Raw genomic sequence first — 19,728 nt, 5'->3', positions numbered from 1 at the left:
GCTATCTTTTAATTTCATGATTATTAGGTCAATAACTCAAGACCCAATTTGTTAACGTATTTGTTTGTATTTCATTACTAGCATAAAACATGATATTTCTGTGGTTGCAGTATCACGTCTAGTTCATAAAAAATTAGAATGTAGAAAAATTACCTTCCACGTTATCGCTTCCTTCCTCAACTTATCATTCCCTTCAAAGATTTGTGGGTTGGGGTTTTGGGTTTTTTTGTATTGTTTTCATGAAAAATCTGCAAGGTGCGATTAAGGAAGGGGTGTCATTTGCGTGCAGTAACCAGTTTCACGTTTTATTTGCGCTGCATGCTATGCGCACTTGAAGACAACTGTAGACAGGAGTCGAGTTTAAGAAATTTCTACCTCCAACGTTGAAGAGTTCTGTCTTATTTAAGACTGCGATCTTAAATCCATGCTGTCTTAAGATCGTGTTTGTGCAAGTGGATCATAGCAATTGTACAGTGATTGTAAAGTTGATTGTAGGGGCCTAAGATTGATTGTAAGGGCCTAAGACTGCTCTGTGCAAGCGGGCCCTGGTTGGATAAAAAGCCAACCAAAGGAGGTAATAAAGTCATCGGAACGTATACCCTGGAGATTATCGAGGATGAGTTTGTGTTGAACACTGGCTTTCAACTGTGCTTTTTCGTCTACGTGGCAGTAACAAACCCTTTAACGTTGCATACAGACTTTCACCTGTATAGATATGCCTTGACAAGGATATGGTTCTGAACAGATCGTAATGGGTGCCAAAAGGCTACGACGATTATAGCTGATGTGTTGCATTTGTGAATGTGTTAGCTAGCATGGGACACTAAACATGTTCTAGGGATATCGCGAGAACTAACGACTGCCTCATACCATGTCGTTCGTCACTAAGGACAACACAAACAAACTGACGTCATTAACTTTCAATTGAGTTTACCGGAAACGATATGCGCATACATGATCCATGACAACTGAGATATAAAGCAATTGGTTCCATGATGTGGATGACATAATGTTGCAGCAGACTGGGAAGGTGAGGTAAATGAGCCTCGTGATCGATTATGTACGTGTTTGAATGGCGTGGAAAGAAGGAAATATTCACTGTATCATCTCGATGTATTGGAACACAACAAAGCTATAGCGCTAAACCTGAACCCAAAACACCCTACAGATCTTACAGTGGTTGACTAGTGCATGTCTGATGTCTTGAAGCAACAACGGAAACAACTGAACCCTTCCACTGCTGTTACATTAAGGTTGCTAGAAGAGAGGGAGGTCTCATGTCATTACAAAAAACAGTTTATTCGAACATAAGGTCACAGACCCCAAATACATTGTTTGGTTGCATGACAAATGCATATCAATAAAGTAATCGATTACGTTTCTTGAAACTGATGGACTGTCTGTACACATGTATTATCAAAACTTTATAGTTTTCCGATGAAATATATCTGTCAAAGATTTGAGAGTGGTTAATTGTGATATATCGTTCATAGATTTGAACAACGCTCACATACAAGCAATACATGTAATCCATCTTCAATAAAGATCTTCCACCTTCTATTCAATATTTACATAATCGATCACTGTATCGGGCAAGTAAAGATCTACTCCATGAGTCATGTACTATCTGTGCATTGCCTTCTTCTGTTTACCATGTCTGCTGTCACATCCAGTTACATACCAGCTCCCACATCCAATTACATACCAGCTTTCACATCCAATTACATACCAGCATGTTTAGCAATATGTCTGTAATTTACGGCCGAATTGTACAAGCAACAGTCAAAGCCTTTGTAACTATTTTACACTATCAGTCATCACTGGGATGGTAAAGACAAATTTTATAAAAACACCAGTATTTGCGTTCATTTGTTTTGTTTGAACAGGGAGCCAATATAGAAGTAGAGTATCAATGGTTTGAAGTATCATTGGCAGGCGGTAGCAGTAATATAAACTCCAACATAATTTCTTCAAATCATTTCTTTGACCGTATTTCATAATTCCAGGAATGTTGCTATTTCCCTCATACTTTATCCATTGTTAGTTACTGATGCGTGTTTTTATAAAAGAAGCGGCGAAGGTTTGTTCTGTGTGCTATGGTGTCGCTCTGAAAACATGACCCCCTTCGAACAACGTGGTAGCCGATAGCAACGAGCACAAATACACCAGCAGTTGCACCAACAGCAATTCCAATGATGAGGCCATTGCGGGAGGCTGTAACAACAATGTGAACGATGTGTTATACATACTGAAGGAAAAATCAGGAATCACAAGAGGGGACAAGTGTTCATTTATTTTTTCCAGGTTAATTCGCTGTCTAAGTTCGTGAAGAAACTTGGAAACAATATAGGAATATTTATGATCTTATGTGATTTTTAAGATATTTACTTCAAGTATATTACAATATTTGAACTTACAAACGGTAGCGTAACTACTGAAAGTTATGATCACGTAAATCATACACGTGTACAGTTCAACAAGGATGTTTTTTTCAACAATTCTGTTTGTGTAGCACTCAAATTCCGACCATTAAGAAATATATCAGCTACCTAATATTCATCAATATGCACACAAAGTAACATAACCCCTCATATATCACAGCTGACCAAAACAGATAATCATATTTATTATTGTAATACATGTCTGTTTCAGGATATTGAAATTCGTGATATTTTTCAGCTGGTGAGGTAACTTTGTTTCAGTTTGCTTTTGTTGTTTGCTGTTGTTTTTTCACTTAGGTGTAAGCACTCACTTGTCAGCCGAAAGAGCAGTCTTTTCAACTATTTTCTATACAGTTCCATACAGAAAGCATTGAGCCAGGCTACAAAGGGCAATCAGTATTATCAGTTAATCCTTTGAACAAAGGGCGTAGCTTCTATACATTCACTTTACGAAATGTGTGATTAAACCTACTGACATAGTCAGTATTTCTGTCAAAACAACCAAACAGTGATTAATCTGTCAACGTATAATGGGTTAATACTTTTGTCTATTCTTTGGAACTCTAGTAGCGTTCGCCAGCAAATCGTCTCATGGCAGGAACAATGTAATGCAAAGAGACACCAGTCGTCCTCTAAGGCGATGAAGTGTCGCAAGTCTTCGTTACAGTTTAGGATCTACGGCAGTTGTAGCGCTATGATGCCTTTGTGAAACGGGGCCCTAGCTATATTTCATCTATATGTTTATACTGTTCCAATGTCTGTTTCATTTGTGTCCTCGTGTTGACGTGAAACAAATTAACATAAATACTCATCGATGCGTATCAGCCAGTACAATCGTGGCCATTAACGGTTTTCAGCGTGGTTTGATAGAAACAGAACATCCTGAGTTCAGTTCAGGATAAACTCAAAATGGGAAGCTACAATTCAAGCGGCAAAGCATTGTGAAAAACAGGTCTGTGAAAACACGATACCTTGGGGACTAAAGATCCGTTTAATGGAAACGTTGAAGCCTGTATTGGGCGTGTCATAACTGGTATCAAACTTCAGGAAGAGGTACCTCCCGCTGCTGGATAGGACATCATGGTCTTGTCCTGCACCACACCATCGAGCTAAGGACTGACTGCTGGGATCATAGCCTGAAGCACATTTGTATATCATTTGTAATGTATTGAATTTCACAAATCAGGAACAATCTTAGACTAGGTCTGTATCCTAGGTACTACATAATACCTCAATATATACATGAAGGCATAATAATATTCAGTTCATACATCTTATTACTTTGCAATAGTACGATTTTTTTACCATTATTGATCGTGACAGTTATTCAAATGGGTATATATAGTGTAAGTCATAGGTGAAAATAACTTCTCGATTGGGTATTTTTGTCGGTTTGTTGTCCATTGCCACACTTGGCAATGTTTGATATATATGACTTGTACATAATGGAGTCTGGATTAGACAATCCATTGATACAAAACCACATACCTCAAAAGAAAATACAATAACTACGATAACTAATACAGAAAAAAAGTAACTGACTTGTCAACAATATTCTTCTTAACGTGCGAAGTCATTTCATAATTTAAAGTATACACGGTTTGGTCAGTAGGTGGGTAAGTGGATAGGTGGGTAGGTGTGTACTTAGCTAACGTATAATGGCTGTTGGCGTTAATTGGCCAAATCCCAATAAATCTGGGTGAGTGAGTTAATATTTAACGTCCCATCGGCAATATCCAAACCACATCGTGACGAAAACAATATAACCCGACACGGTGGACAGTAAAAATACTAGTGTATCACAGATATGGATATAAATCTAGCATAGAAAAGTAAAATATTGTAGTAATTAAAGCAGACAATACAATATAAAACACGGACTGTAGATCACAATAAATCCGGAATCGTCAGCACATATACAAGTTATAGTTAGTAATTAATACCTGTATTTAAAACATAGATAATATCAGCTGATATCATTCACAATGTCATCTCGATTTTTTGTATACAATACCATCAAATACTTCAAGGTAGTTGGAATCGCATGCCGTTGACACCTTTGTGATATTCAATGATATCACCGTCAACTGGACCGCCATATCTGCATCGCCATCAGTGTCTAATCTCCATGAACAGTGAACATTTCTACAAGAACAGATAGCAAGATTTAACTATTTCCTCAACTAAATCATTACAGAAATGATTATTCTCAATTCAGTGAAGTGTATTACGTAATTCGTAAGGAATAACGCGACCTCAAAATGGAAATGTGATAATCGTAAACCGTAATAATCATTTTGTATGATTCCACTGTTAACCAGAGGTCACTGTGTTCTGTAATCTGATTGGTTGAAAAACATGATCAAACGGTATTTGATGCACGGAAACTGCATGACTGTTCGCTGCTATTGACACGTAGAAACTTCGCAAACAATGGTTAAGTTGTGTCACCAACAGTGGCGACGTCATTCAAAGCATATTGGGAAGTCAGAATGACGTCACAAATGAGCAGCTCCAGATGCTACCATGGGAACCAGCTGAAACAGCCAGCTGATGACATTTCACTGCTGTACCTCTACTCGATGTAAGCAACTGCACAGTAAAACCCTTTGGTTGAAATTGTTTGTTTATAGTGTCGATAAACATCATGTGTCGGCCAATTTCCGGGTGTTGTTGAGCATTTGAAGCATTGGAATTATGTAATTCCATTAAGATGTACTTATACACGGAGTACACATACCTTGGATAGTTAAATGGATAGTTAGGAGATGTTATGTATGTTATTGTGTCCCATGCCATCTGTTCTTGCAATGTGCAGGCTGAAACAGGCAAAAGTATTGCTTTATAAACATAATTTTTGTGCTTTATGCTCGGTTTCAGAAAAAGTTACCTAAGTCATCATTTTATCAAAAGAGATACAATATATTACGTTACCATTTCACTGTTTGTTGGAGTTTATATTTGAGAGATATTATAAATATTGCATATTGCTTATCTTCGTTTATTAAACTATAATTATTGATGGTTATCATTTTACCATGATAACTATATCTCACTGAAGAACATCACATTATCCTATAAAGAGGTTTGTCTACCTTCAAAATCGCCGTCCACAACTAACACACTGAAACCGCTGTGGACATTATTTGGCCTCCGGCTTTGAAACGTGACAACCATTTCTTTTCCCGACGTAACGAACTCTTTTTGGAATTGTAGTTGTCCACAAAACTTCCCGATTAAACTGGGCTGGGACAAGGAACCTAAATACAAAATATGTGTAGTGTATATGTAACAAGTAAAGTCTGATTTGAAGCATAAAATGTATGTGACAGGTCGTTAGTTTTGGATGTAATCTTACTGGCCAAGTGAAAGAGCCATACTCAGTCACACTCACCATCATTTAATGTGAGGTATTCCTCTCTACAGGAAGGTGAAAATGTGATGTCCACTCTTTCCGTGGAAACCTGCAGGTTTTGGTTGTTTGTTTCTATTACCCAGACACATTTCATATCACTGAAAGTCATCGAAACATTATTACTGTTACCATCTCTTATAGTATTAATGGTCAGGACAGTCTAGTAAGTTTCTTTTAATTCATTAAAGGTGAACAGAAAAACTAGACCGCACATGTATATACAGGAATATAAAGTTGTACAATACGTTTCCACAGTACATCCAACTAGTATTGGACAACTTCACGAAACAAATAGTAACTTTACTATAAAACATTTAACCTGGAACTTTTATACACAGGATAACTTAAATACAAATGAATGGCGTCTATGAAATAAAGGTAGCGTTATTTCAAACACTTACAAATAATAGTTTGAGAAGTATCCCGGCGAAGTTAATCTACAAAACGTTACTGTAGAATTCAGATGTATGTGTCCGCCACAATCATAAGGATCTGTAGAGAAGACAGCTATTCAACATTCAACAGAAAAACCTACGAGCATTCAACACATGTTGAGGTGGGTCAGTAGTTACAGCCATGCAGACAGTATTCTCGATATTGTTTATATTTTTACATGTCCTTACATGTAGGTATCTTTCACGGAGAAATTGATGAAATTGATTTTTTTTTTCAAAATTCTTGTCATATCTCATTGTTAGTGTTTAGATATTAACTTGCTTAAGATATTGTTCTTGATAATGGACAGTGTAAGTTATATGGAGCCGTGACAATTACTGACAGACATTATATTCTCTATCATCAACGACATCTCATTTTTAATTTTCGGAAAATCGCACTTGTAATATTTCATTTGGCACGTACTTCTACTGATTATGAAATGCATTTAATAAATTCTGTTGTTCTGATACATCTGACATAATGGACTGTTCAAAACACATTTAGCTAGTTTGTTAATGAAAGCATGAAGACGTACCGTGATATGACCCAGAGATATACTCGAGTAGGAATCCCTGTTTAACAGACCCTGGGCCAGTATGGAGAATTACCGACATTACATTCCCGGAACTTATGTAGTATGGCCCCGCTTCACCGCAAAAGACGCCAATTTCTTTGGAATACTCGTTTGCACCTACATAAAAAAATAATGTGTACACGGCGAATTTATAACACATGTCTGTTATAAGAATTATACATTCATGACATGATACGAGCAATTATGTAACATGTACGAAAGAAAAAAATATAAAACGACAATCACTTTACAGCAACTACGTTAAACCAAGTCAAACACTTCTCTTCATAGAGCAAGTTAGTGACCACTGTATATATAAGTTGCCTGATGAAGAATTCATATTTCTCTGAAAATGTAGGTAAAAATTTCATATTACTAAATGAACTGATATTTAAGGTTCCACTCACCATTACGAACACTCACATAACTGTCAGTGCAGATATTTCCATCACCTATGGACGATTTCCGTACATTAATGTAGATCCTGGTGTTTTGTGGGCTCCTCAAAATCCACACGCACTTCATGTTCCTGGAATGCGTCATGACAAGGAAATGACTGATGTCTCATTATTATTTCTTTTCGGTGTTTGCTATTTCAGATATTTTCCGGCTACATGAAGTCAGTTTATAACTAATGGAGCTAGGACCGTACAATTAAGTGACTGACATAATAAATATCCATCTACGTGATTGTGATACCATAACATGAATCAACCAAGTCTCCAACCCTCACCACCCAATCCCGTAAGTAGGTCTTGTGACAAGCATGAGTTACTGAAGACAGTATCATAACATTATCTGAAAGGTCGAGTACTCATATGGATGACACCTTCTTTTTTATCCCTGTTATCATTGTTTTTATAACTGCATTTGATCTGGCCTCCGTGATTTGTTTGTATATACATGTACTTATCTTCTTCCTGTAAATACTGGTATATATAATATGTTTTGTACTCCTGTCTCTATCACCTGAAGAAGGGGTAAGAAGTAACACAGAAACGTAGTGTTAGACAATAAAAAGAAGTTGTCATCCATATACTCGTCTTATCAGTGAACACAATTGTTCTCGAAGAATTAATGTCCCGAATAAAGGTGACATATGCTATAGTATGTAATGACTGTCAGTGAACTAACTTACGGCGTTTAGCATAATACTCCCTTGTTCGCTTTATGAAGAAATGAAACACAGTTACGATGGTAGTGTAAAGGTAGTGCTTATCTAAATGCTTGCTGTAGTCAAATAATAAATCTAATATAATATTTACTATTTAATGTTATTGTGTTGTGTTTTAAATGAACAGTCCAGCTATAAATAATCGAGACCTGCTCAAACAATCCCGTGATTGACAACATTATCATCGATTAAAGCAACTGGATTCGAATCGAGAAGGATAAAACACATCTACGAGGGGGGATCAATGTGAACCCGTTAGTCGTCACTTATTATTGATAGATATGATATCTAAACTCTCAACAGCTCGCTTAGTTTCCATTAGGTACCACTGCTATATGTCGACTGTTGTTTAAAACAAAATTCATTTTTTTCCCTTTCAGATTATATTTTTGGTAGTGGGGCATAGCCTAGTGGTTAAAGTGTTGAGTCGTTTCGCCGAGGGCTACTTCTCCACTGGGTGCAGTGTATGATGCCTGTTCGTGCTCACTGAAATCCGTTCTAGCCTAAGGTCATTTTGATTGAATTCAACTTGCCTACGGTAATTGCCGGGGTACCCAGGAGAGACCAGATACTGTTCACTGGAGTTGGTAACGCTGATTTGACCGCCACATGAGAAAGGTTCTAGACAAATAATTTTGGACTATTAGTTTGGAACATGAATCCACAAGTTATTCTTTTTCGTATAAACACAGAGACCACAAATGGTATCTCAACGATACATGAAGAAAAAAACAACATTGCCAGTCTTTTACTGTCATTTTGCAACAAATCGCTCGCTATGTCACCTATATATTTTACAGAAGAGTAAATATAAGTGAGCAAAGTTACACACATGAAGGCTAGAGTTTTTATTATAATTTTCATTGCATTGTTATTTATGCCAAAGGTAAGTACAATTTAGTGCAGGTATTACAATTAACGTTTTCTTACAATAATTTATGTCGTAACTCTATTTTTGAGGGCGTTGGGGTAGCCTAGTGGTTAAAGCGTTAGCTCCTCACGCCGAACACCCGGGTTCGATTCCCCACATGGATTCAATGTGTGAGGCCCATTTTCTGGTGTCCCCCGACGTGATATCGCTGGAATATTGCTAAAAGTGGCGTAAAACCAAACTCACTCACTATTTTTGATATTCGTGAAAAGTCTTCATATGGAGAACCATACACATTTGTACCTCGTGTTTCTGTATACTTCAGTTTAAATCCTCTGCGTAAACGTCGGTCAGTTGTCACAAATCTGACAGTGAGAGTAGAACCAGAGCTCTGAACCACAGGCTTCATATTGCCACACCATATCTGTATAACTGCTGCTGTCGTGTCAGGACCTGTAAACATTATTGCCATTTTCGTAAAATACTTGATTTAAAAGGTTATGAAGAGTGTAGGGGATGTTGTTTTCATCCAGACATAGTACGGAGAACACGTCATAGTTTCCTCATATTAAACCGATGTGTGGACTCGAACATCCAACACTCTAGGTACACCGCCTCACAAAATGAGGAAGATTTGTTCAAATGAAGTGATGTTAGTAATATTCAAATTGGTGAGGTCAGTGTTTGTGTCTTGGCTGCCGTACATAACTAGGATGTTGTACAGAGATTACGAACCAAACATAATTATATCCATTACTTTTGTGGAACCATAGAAACATAATATCTAGAAATGACTTGGGGACACGAATAATACAAGGTCTTGTTCAATGTTCTCTATGGTAATTGTCTTGTTATTGTACAATCGTGATTACAATTGTCAGGAATACAGGTATAATCATCGTATATACAAAGATCAGTTATACCTGATTATGTAACCCTGGATCGTGTAGGGCAAGAATAACAGACTTATTATGAATTTAATATTTACCATCATACACATAGACCTTGTCGCTTGAATCACAGTCCCTGTACCCATCCATCTGGGAGTCTAAGACCTCTATATGGACCATCATGTCAGGATCGGATGATGTCAAGGTCCACAGGCAATCTACGTGTAGACGCCTACAGCAAAAAGTGAAATGTCCCAGAAAACACTGTAACAATGTTGTCACAACGTTATGTTTTCGTCCGTACCACGGTTTCTGTGGATTACCATTACAACATTGTAACGAAACGGTGCAGTGACGTGATATTACGCTACTGTGACTTCAGTATATGTATGGTAATCACAAAGTATAATATGAGAGTTATAAATAATGCCGAAAGAACGAATAATTCGACCATTTTTGGAAAAGAGACACTTCACGTCGCATCAGCGTTTCGGAAACGATGAAAGGCTTTGTAAAACATATTGTCGACACTATATCATTGTGAAATAACGTCATAAAATGACGTCATCAAAGTGTGTGTTTCCTGGGGGTGTTTTCACCAGGAATCGCATTCAGGCATGCCTTGTCGTTGGGGATTCCTCACGTTTGCACACATTGCGCCAGGATATGGTTACTGTACATTCAGTATAACTAGAAGTGATCTTTGATTTTGTAAACAATTTGTCAGTCTTACCTTTCAAACGCCATTGGGTATCCAGGAGAGACAAGGTATCGATCTGACTGAACAACAGTGAGGTTTTGATTTCCACAGCTCGGTGTAACTGGACAAATAGATATTATTATATAAATTTCTATTGACCTTCAATTCGATATTGCTTCTATTGCCAATCAGTATCAGTTATATTTCGGATTTTCAACGATGGAAATGCCATATAAAAGGGATAGGTTAGCACTAACTATACAGTATATATGTTGCAACTCCGGTGGTCGTTTAGAATGTTTTAAAATATGGTTTTCGAGGGATTAAACACGAGCAGTTTCCTTTCTTCAAAATATCGCCTTTTTGTTTCTATACTTACTATTTTGTTTACCTGCAGTTAGTTTCATCCGGAATCCTTTCTTTCCAACAGCGGGGCGCGTTGTAAACATCACTTTCAGCCCATCAGGAATGGTAAAATTTGGTGTGGAGGTACCACAAAACGTCTCAACTTTTTCTATTGCAACATAAACCAATACATCATTGCGTTTTGCCCTTCTGTACGTGCATTTTGTCAATATGTCAATATTTAATCTCAACTATATGAATTCGCAAAGGCATACCGCTACGAAATTCTTTAAATATTAATTATAGATATCTCATATTATATAGATCATTAATTAAATACATGGTACCGCATCGGTGTTGCAGGAACATATTGCGTATGTGTGAGTATAATGATTACTTTGCACTTATTAGTTTTAACTATATTAAATAATCGGTAATTGTCTAACTTATTTCACCATCAGACAGGTGCTGACATATGCAATAATAGTTGTGTGTGTGTGTGTGTGTATTCAATAAGCAATCTTAAGCTCCTAACATATATTAAATAAGATAACTTAGATAATGTTTATGCACATCTAGTGGAATAATACCTCAATAAGTAATCTTAAGCACATAATATATATGAAATAAGATATCTTTGATAATGTCTGTGGATATTCTATGTAACAATAACTCAATAAATAATCTTAATCTCATGGCTTATATTAAAAAAAGAGTGAGTGAGTGAGTTATAATTTAACGTCACATCGGCAATATTTCAGCCATATCGTGACGAGAATAACATGATTATACAGAACATGTAGATATTATAAAAGCCGTCATCAAAGTACGGTAAAATAACTAGAGTATCACAATTCGAGTCTAAAACTAGCATATGAAGTTAAAACTACAGCACAATTTGGACAATACATAATATAAAAGTAGGCTATAGATCACCAACAACTGGAGGTAGATCACCATACTAGGAACCAAGGGGACTTACGTTACTTTAGCAACCTGCGTGGCCCCTAGCTGGATTTACACCATCCCCTCAGCTGCTGGCGATTGTAGGAAAATATAGCCGAAATTTATAATGACAAAAATACTACGTTTAAAATACTGCTAAGTTTAAATTTCACTTTGAAAGTTTGGGGACTTACACACCCTTTCAGGGGGACAATAATTTTACGCTACTTTAACCCCCTTTGAGGGTACAGCCACTAACAATCGCAGTTGCCAATTCACACTACCATGTTTAAAATATCAACTTTCTATTTACAAAACATATTATTCCAAATTTATCTAATAATTCTATTTCCTTTAAAAATTCGATGATTAAATGATAATTAACATTAAAAAGATCCTTCATTGTTTTGACAGTAAAATATTTCTCCCTTGTGGTGGCAAAATCAATACAGTCAAGTAAGATATGCTTGACCGTGATTCCTTCATCACAAGGGATACAAAACGGAGCATCCTCACCTTTAAGTAAATATTCGTGCGTATACAGCGTATGGCCAATACGACATCGTCGCATAACGAACTCCAATCTGGGCTGACAGACCAAGTAGGTATAACCAATATACGGGTTTATTTCATGTAATTTATTGATACCTACCTGGGTGTCCCACTTCTTTTGCATCAGATCACGAGCGTAAGTTCTAACGGTTGCTTTGTAATCTGAGTATAGAATAAGGAGTGGTGTCACAGATTTATTGAGTGCTGCCTTAGCAACAAGATCTGCTATTGTGTTGCCAGAAATGCCCATGTGGCTGGGTAACCAACAGAAGACGATGTCATATTGGCCAGTAGCAAGATCATTATATAACTATATAGACAGATTTTAATAGCCTGAAGACAAGAAAGAGAGTCAGAAAAGATTATATACTGTTTATGTGCAGGGTGTCTTTGAATATATTTAAGAGCCGTTAGTATTGCGTTTGCCTCTGCTGTAAAAATAGAGCTATAAATAGGTATTCTAGAAGAGATTGTTCTGGATCCAGTGACAGTCGGCACTAATGCATTTCAGCTCTATCAACATTTATAATGTTAAAGTACTGGATATTGATACATAGATGTTAATGTATGCTTTGTAAATATACTGAACATTGTTATATAATTATATTGTTATTACATTATTTCCACAATTGTTTCATGCTTTATCGTGTACACTGAAAGTTCAAGCTATTTGGAAATAAACTTACAATCCTGCAATCACTTTATAGAATTGTGTCTCTCAACAGACTATACATGCTATACATGGACATACTATACAAGCTACTCAAAAGGCGATAGCGCAAAGGTATCTGAACTCAAACAATCCTTTGGATGAGAATTTCTTGTGATCATATATTCGTATTCGTATTCGTATCCTAGAATATGGTAGTGATATTTATCATCTCAGATCTGTCAAGGCCCTACTCGTACCTGTGCAATGCATCTAACATATTGTTAAAGGTCACATGCAACAAAAAAATCAAACATAATTAAAACACATTTATCACTTATTCATGACATATAATATAGTTACACTGATGCTTTTTTTAAAAACAACACAATTAAACAAAATTATAAGCGTACATTCGCGATTCAAAAGCGCAATATTTTGTACTTGGGCTCCCTTCCCCAGAAACGAAGCCCGCGGGAGACCGAACCGAGTCGTAGCGGGTGGATCTGCAATCAAGTGTAACGACGGCTTCCGATTGGCTGTTTCATTTGCTGTATGCTGAGGCTTCATTGTGTGTACAGAAAGATGTTCTGTTTGATGGGCATTTTAGAAGTATGGCGGGTCACAACAAAGATTCTTTATGGAGAACAACTTCTTTTTGTGTACTTGATGCGTCGTTTCAGTATGGATTCATATACTGTTGTCAAACAAAAAATCATATACGCTAAAAGAAATTGTTATCCATGAAGAATGTACATAGAGATGTTAGGTTTTGAAAATACATGTTCTCTGAATTTGCGCTCGATCCAATCAAAAATCATCTCAGTAGAGATGGTAAACTACTGCGTGGCTGGAATTCGTCATTCGTCCAAGTAGAAAGCAGGACTTGAAACTGACAAGAGCTTGCACCAGTTTAAGTTAGATCCACTCTTTCGAAAAAAAATGAATGTAGTTTGTTTGCAACCCACAGACATAAAAACATGTCATGTGCATCACACCTGCCTAATTACATAATGTGGCAGAGACGGGAGTCGGGTGCACGAGTCATAAATCAATTTATTTTCTTTATGTCGTATAGTCTGATAGGTGTTAAGTTCAAATTGCACGTGGTCAATGATTCAAGCTGTGTACTGCATGTTTCGCAGACAGACAGGCAGACATATAGGTGTGAATAAACCAGACACTGAGCTTTCTCTGAGACAGAGACTGCTTACCACAATCAACAATTTTTTTCACGTAACGAGTAGATTATTTACTTGTTTGTGTACACAACCAAGATTAGCCTATTGCTCACAACCTCAGACTCTGGGCATGCATACTGTTTCAAGCTCCGCGAACCTGTTCACTGCGCATGCGTTATGGACGCAGAGCAGCACAGCTGTTGAAACCAGTTATTCCCCCAGCGCTGGGGGAAATTTAGTGAAACGTTTGAACACCGATTTCGCGGGCTTTTTTTTCATCGCGGATTTTTTCAACTTTATAGCTCGAATTGGCATTATTTATGATTTGTTTCGGTAAGTGCATACTGAAAGGTACCATAATCTGCAAAGTTGTCTTTTACGTTGCATGTGACCTTTAAAGCAAGTATATGCCACGACATAGATAGCATACGCATACATCTAAAAGCAACTTTGAAAACCACCCACTGTACTGTCTCCACACTGTTACTGCATCTTCACTGCAGGAAGGATTTGAACCCTCAAGCTCGGAGTCAACAACTTCGAGAACAATGTCCATTTCATTTGGTGTCCACAAGTCCCAAAGACAATGGAGATCACTGAAATATTCACTACGTAATATCATTCTGATCAATATTGCTGGGACATGATAACAAACAATCAACGACTGCATTCATTGGACAAGAATTTCGTTTTGAGGTCCTGGTCTGTCCCGGAACTCAACAACGGCGAAACATGTGTCCGCTTTCGTTCTTTCGAACCATTACACTTTGTTATGGTAGACACTATAATGAAGTCGTGTTGTACTGGAGTAATACAAAACAGAGGCATGTCGAAACACATCCATGCAAGACCTATGTTACACGTTCATAACCCACGTCCCGACCTTAATTTCCGTTATTTTTATAGAATCATAGCACTTACTTGTAATACGAATTTGGATATCCTGGGGAGTATATAAACATAGACGTATTTTCCACAAGCTCGGTTGTAAAGTTGCAACTTTTTTCTGAAAAAAAAAACCCAACAAAATGTTCAAAGAAAAATGAGAAGGTAAGGGTGCATTTTCTTTTTTGGAATATGGACAACGGTTTGCAATAATTAAATAGTACCTGCGACGGAGTAAAATTGTAGCTTGAATCCTCTGTACGTTCCAGGAGAAGACACGTTTGCACTGAATTCTATTTTCAGCGTGTTTTGGGAACTCTGGACAATACTCCCAGTATACGCCGTTTTGCAGAAGCGTCCAAGAAGAAGGCTCTCTGTCCCGTAAAAATGTAGGTATATCAAAGAATACAAACATTATAAACCAAACAGACAGAAGACAACCAGCCCAAAGCTGATTTTAAGGAATGAAACATGTCAGTTTGTAAATTCTCGCGCTTAATTATAATTGTAATATTCGAATACGTCGTTATTGTAAAGAAGTAAAGAAGTTGATCATAGAGACTTGTCGTTCCCAGTTTGTAGTTATCATACTCCTGATTGATCTGGCCTTGTGTATGTATTCACTTGTGACATGAGCATGATCTTACATATTCTTTGGAAAAAATGTTATGTTTGATATTGTAACAATGTTATTTGTTTTTAATTACAATTATGTGAAATATCTCACTGTAGAGAAACTAATCACACCTCTCTTACGACAAAATGTTTAGGTTTTCGACCTGTGCATTACATCATAACGGTCATTGTGTACTGTATTGTGAATAAATTCGAATCGGGGGTCGGTTTGAACACAATGTTTTGCGACCTTTAATCCTCACAAAGACATGAGGGTCTGTGGTAAAGTGTGTAAATCCAGTTTTCCTAGCAGTGATATAAGTTGAACAGCCCTTGTAAAATCCATCGCATCTTCTCATTCACTCACATCAGAAAAGAGCGTAACTTACCATCGGAGGAGTTCGAGTTGTATATTGTAACTGCTCCGTTCTTACACATATCACTCTGGTCCATGTCAACATCTGTCAGCTTTAGTATCACTGTTTCACTCTCAGATTCTGTATTGATGACCCATGAGCAGTAGAGGTTCCTTGTATAAATAATAGAGAAACATTACTTTCCCTACAATGAACTAGTCTGACCACATGAGAATGCGTGATGCATAACTACGAATGGGCTGCTATGCCTCTCATATAATCTATACGCAAGAACTCGAAGAAAATAACTTTCATGATTAGATTCGAAATTATGTGAAAAGCTCTTATTTGTCTTATGTATAGTCATACAGGCAAAAGTGAATAGTCTGAAGAAACACGCCAATCAGCATAAAGCTCTATATTCATATATTCACACCTTGCCACGCCCCCTTGTGTACAGTACATATCCCTGTGTATTTAATAGAGCTCACGAATCCGTTGAGAAATGACCAGATCGTGACAACATGAAGATATGCAAACACCTAGTTGCGGGTACAGCAATGTGTAGTAAACCAGGGAAAGGTACTGTGACTGTATGTCCCAGTCTACCCAGCTGTAAATGGGTACATTGTAAGGACGGGAAAGCCCTATTAGCTCTGTGCGCCCAGTGGCTGCAAGAGCTGTATGATCCCCTTAGAGCTGAGATTGATAATACGATGTGCCGAGATTGACAGTTATCGAGAGAGAAAAACGAACGCCTTTGAGCAGCTGACCTGGATGTTGGCGCTATACAAATATTAACATAAAATATATATGCATGCTTCTATGAATCACACAGCGATGCAATGATCACATACCGTTTTCAGTTTTCGAAAACAAAGTCGTTACTAAAGCCTGGAGCATATGTGTCTTCACAACAGACAGCTTGATTTCAGGTTTGTCCATGTGCCATACCTGTAATAGTCTAGAGGGTATCCAGGAGATGTCAGTTCGGTATATGTCCCAAACGACGTCAGCTGGCCACCGCATTCTTAAAGGAAATGTGAGAAATGAGACTTGGTACAATATCTTTGTAATCTCTATCACCTGATTCTTATTACTCATTAAAGGAGGACACGCGTAGTTTTTATTCTCTTCTTCCAATGATTCACAGATGTTTAAATGTCAATACATTCTTGCATAATGATGGGAGACTGTATTGTAAGAGTGGGTAAGAGCTATACGGGGCGCTGTGAACAACAACTGTAAACAGTCTGGACCAGACAATTCAGTGATTAATAGAATGGGCATCAGTGTGAACTGTAAGAAGTGACTAAATGTGAGGCTCCAGAAGGAATAGCTGGTACATGGCATCATAGATATACCTTCACTTTTCTATTGTTCTCCATTCGAACGTAGTTTGTGTTTTTACTAAAACTGCTACATGGTAAAACTACTTACCTCTCACTGCATGCACCAATATATTTATCCTTGTCTCTGCGAACGTATTGGCCTGCTCCATGTCTACGTACAGAGTCCTGCCACTACTGGCAATAGACATCTTTTCAGTCGCACATATTTCCGCCAGCAGTGGGTCGGAGCTGTTGTGCCCTGGAGGAACAAATATGAAACGTTGTGATATTAAATGTTAGGGAAAATCTTGGAAATAGATATCCGAACACGCATAGTAAAAAATCCGACAATAGAGATTTTTTCTTCAGGTGTACGTGTATGTGTGTCTTGTAATGTTTTAGTTACTAAATATTTAATCAAACATTTTCCCGTAACAACATACCATCGTATACAGCTAATGTTCTAGGGCATCCCGTAAGGTTGTGTTCGTTCCTGACCTTCATCACCACATGGTGTCCTTCTTCTACAGCATGTAGTCTCCACCAACAGCTGAAACATTCAGTAGCCACTGATATACTATGTAGAAATTGTTATATTCCTCGGGAATTATCTGTTCTGGGCCAAGTAAGCGGCTTTACCCTGTGTTATGGACAATAATGTACATTTATACGTTATAATGCATTAACGCTCTGTTATTGTGTACAGTGCATTTTTTCTTGACATTAAAACGTGTATTCCATTCCTGTTGTGGTATATCTACATGTACACACAGCAATACCACCTTTCGTTTGCCTGCACGGGACTTGGCATAAGTAGGAATTGATCGTGTTCAGTAACGTTGATTTCCCAACTGCATCTACCAGCATCTGGAACACATTAGATACTAAATGTACACATGTAAGTAACTGTATGTTTTCAATGGAGATCGATCTGAGGAGCCTCTTCACTGTTCTATTAACCTTAAAACTTAAATAAAATTGAGTAAGACTTAGTTACACAATACACAGCAAACCTGCGCTCAGTACTCAAATACATATGAATGCATCAGCTCGTGCATTCTCTTACCCTCTTACCAATGTGGTAATTGCTGCATAACACTACACAGGAGTTTGAAAAAGGACAATTAAGTTAGGGATGGACCTAGCACATGGTAATTGTGAAATGTATCTTCCGATTACGTGTAGGGATTCGAATGTTTATACCAGTCGTATCAGCGTCCGCTCGTCACGCCGAAAACCCGAGTTTGATGTGTGATGGGTACAATGTGTGAAGCTCAGTCCTGGTGCCCGCCGCCGGGATATTGCTGCTAAAAGCGGCGTAAAACCAGGCTCACTAACTGACTGTTGTTTATAAATACGCAAAAGGAGGGATAGTGTTTTTAAACAAATTGAATGTAAAACATATATTTTCACTGTTACTACTGAGATTCAATGGAAGTTCATAACTATTTATATCAAAAAAATAAATAATAAAAAAAACTGTCTGGAATTTATCTTTTAATAAATCGACTCTGTAAGTTGTTAGATATTCGGGGTTTATATAAGATTGGTAATTGCATGCCTCCTAATCTATCTAACAATACATCAATACCACCAGTTAAGTGTCTTGTCTAAGCAGTCCTGTATACTGGATACTTGGCCATTGCCAGGTGTATATTATTACACCGAAATTACTGCCCGAAATATTGCTATTACATGCATCCTGATGTTGTACCTCACTCTATTGAATTTACCTGGCAGTAATTGGTACTGAATTGTAGAGAGAGAGTAGTGAGGAGATTCGAATCCTCGGCATGTCGAGTTGTCGCATTAAGCACGACTATCTCAATACAGATGTATATATAGAGAGAGAGATCGAGTCCATTTTGTAGTACACTTGCTAATTTACGATGCGTTATTGGCCTGTGTTGGTTTCTTGGGCGTCATGTCTGTTCATAAATATGTGATTCAACATCGGAACCATATTGTGTGTACAGTACAATAAACAGTGCTCGGGAACAAGTGACAGAAGCTGTTTGGGACACATAGAAATAAATACGTCAAGGCCTACCTGTGAGATAAACCAGCGTGGCGAGAAGAAGTCCTAAAATTGCGTGTTTGTGGATAAGCATGTTGTCTCTGAATGTCTACCTGTAATTAGTAGGTAAACTTTAAAACCCAAAAGTAGATCGACAATGACATGACATTTCCGCGTATCCAGAACTATTTCTGCGCCTGCGTGTATTGACATAGCGTCGTATCCAATGAATGGGTAAACTGGTTCCAGGTGAGCATGTAACGCAGTTTTTTCACAACAATGTTTACACATTGTCGTGACCTAAATGTTTTCAGCTCCGGTCCGGTATCTTCGAATTCACTCTAGTTGG

At 37.6% G+C, this 19,728-nt stretch overlaps 1 protein-coding gene across 2 annotated transcripts; it reads right to left on the bottom strand.

Moving 5' to 3' along the window:
• Positions 1–1,278: 1,278 nt before the first annotated feature.
• Positions 1,279–19,572, bottom strand: LOC137276755 (cubilin-like). Of its 2 annotated transcripts, none has more exons than XM_067808393.1 (23): positions 19,413–19,572; positions 18,145–18,229; positions 17,806–17,912; positions 17,472–17,621; positions 16,986–17,061; positions 16,065–16,204; positions 15,285–15,434; positions 15,097–15,181; positions 14,641–14,771; positions 10,883–11,017; positions 10,537–10,624; positions 9,902–10,035; positions 9,217–9,366; positions 8,576–8,663; positions 7,276–7,397; positions 6,830–6,985; positions 6,258–6,348; positions 5,836–5,954; positions 5,537–5,701; positions 5,182–5,260; positions 4,456–4,586; positions 3,413–3,577; positions 1,279–2,214 (listed from the first exon to the last, which is right to left on the bottom strand). In XM_067808393.1, exons 1-23 carry the CDS (start codon positions 19,471–19,473, stop codon positions 2,045–2,047), a joined length of 2,778 nt encoding a protein of 925 aa, XP_067664494.1. In that variant the 5' UTR covers positions 19,474–19,572; the 3' UTR covers positions 1,279–2,044. The 2 variants fall into 2 exon arrangements, with proteins under 2 accessions (XP_067664494.1, XP_067664495.1); XM_067808394.1 differs by having other exon boundaries at positions 10,895–11,017; positions 19,413–19,538.
• Between the last annotated feature and the right edge of the window lie 156 nt (positions 19,573–19,728).

This window comes from Haliotis asinina, chromosome 3 (assembly GCF_037392515.1).
Source record: "Haliotis asinina isolate JCU_RB_2024 chromosome 3, JCU_Hal_asi_v2, whole genome shotgun sequence".
NCBI classification, from domain to species: Eukaryota; Metazoa; Mollusca; class Gastropoda; order Lepetellida; family Haliotidae; genus Haliotis; species Haliotis asinina.
The sequence above is the reverse complement of the archived record's forward strand: the minus strand, read 5'-3'. Positions and strand labels throughout refer to the sequence as shown.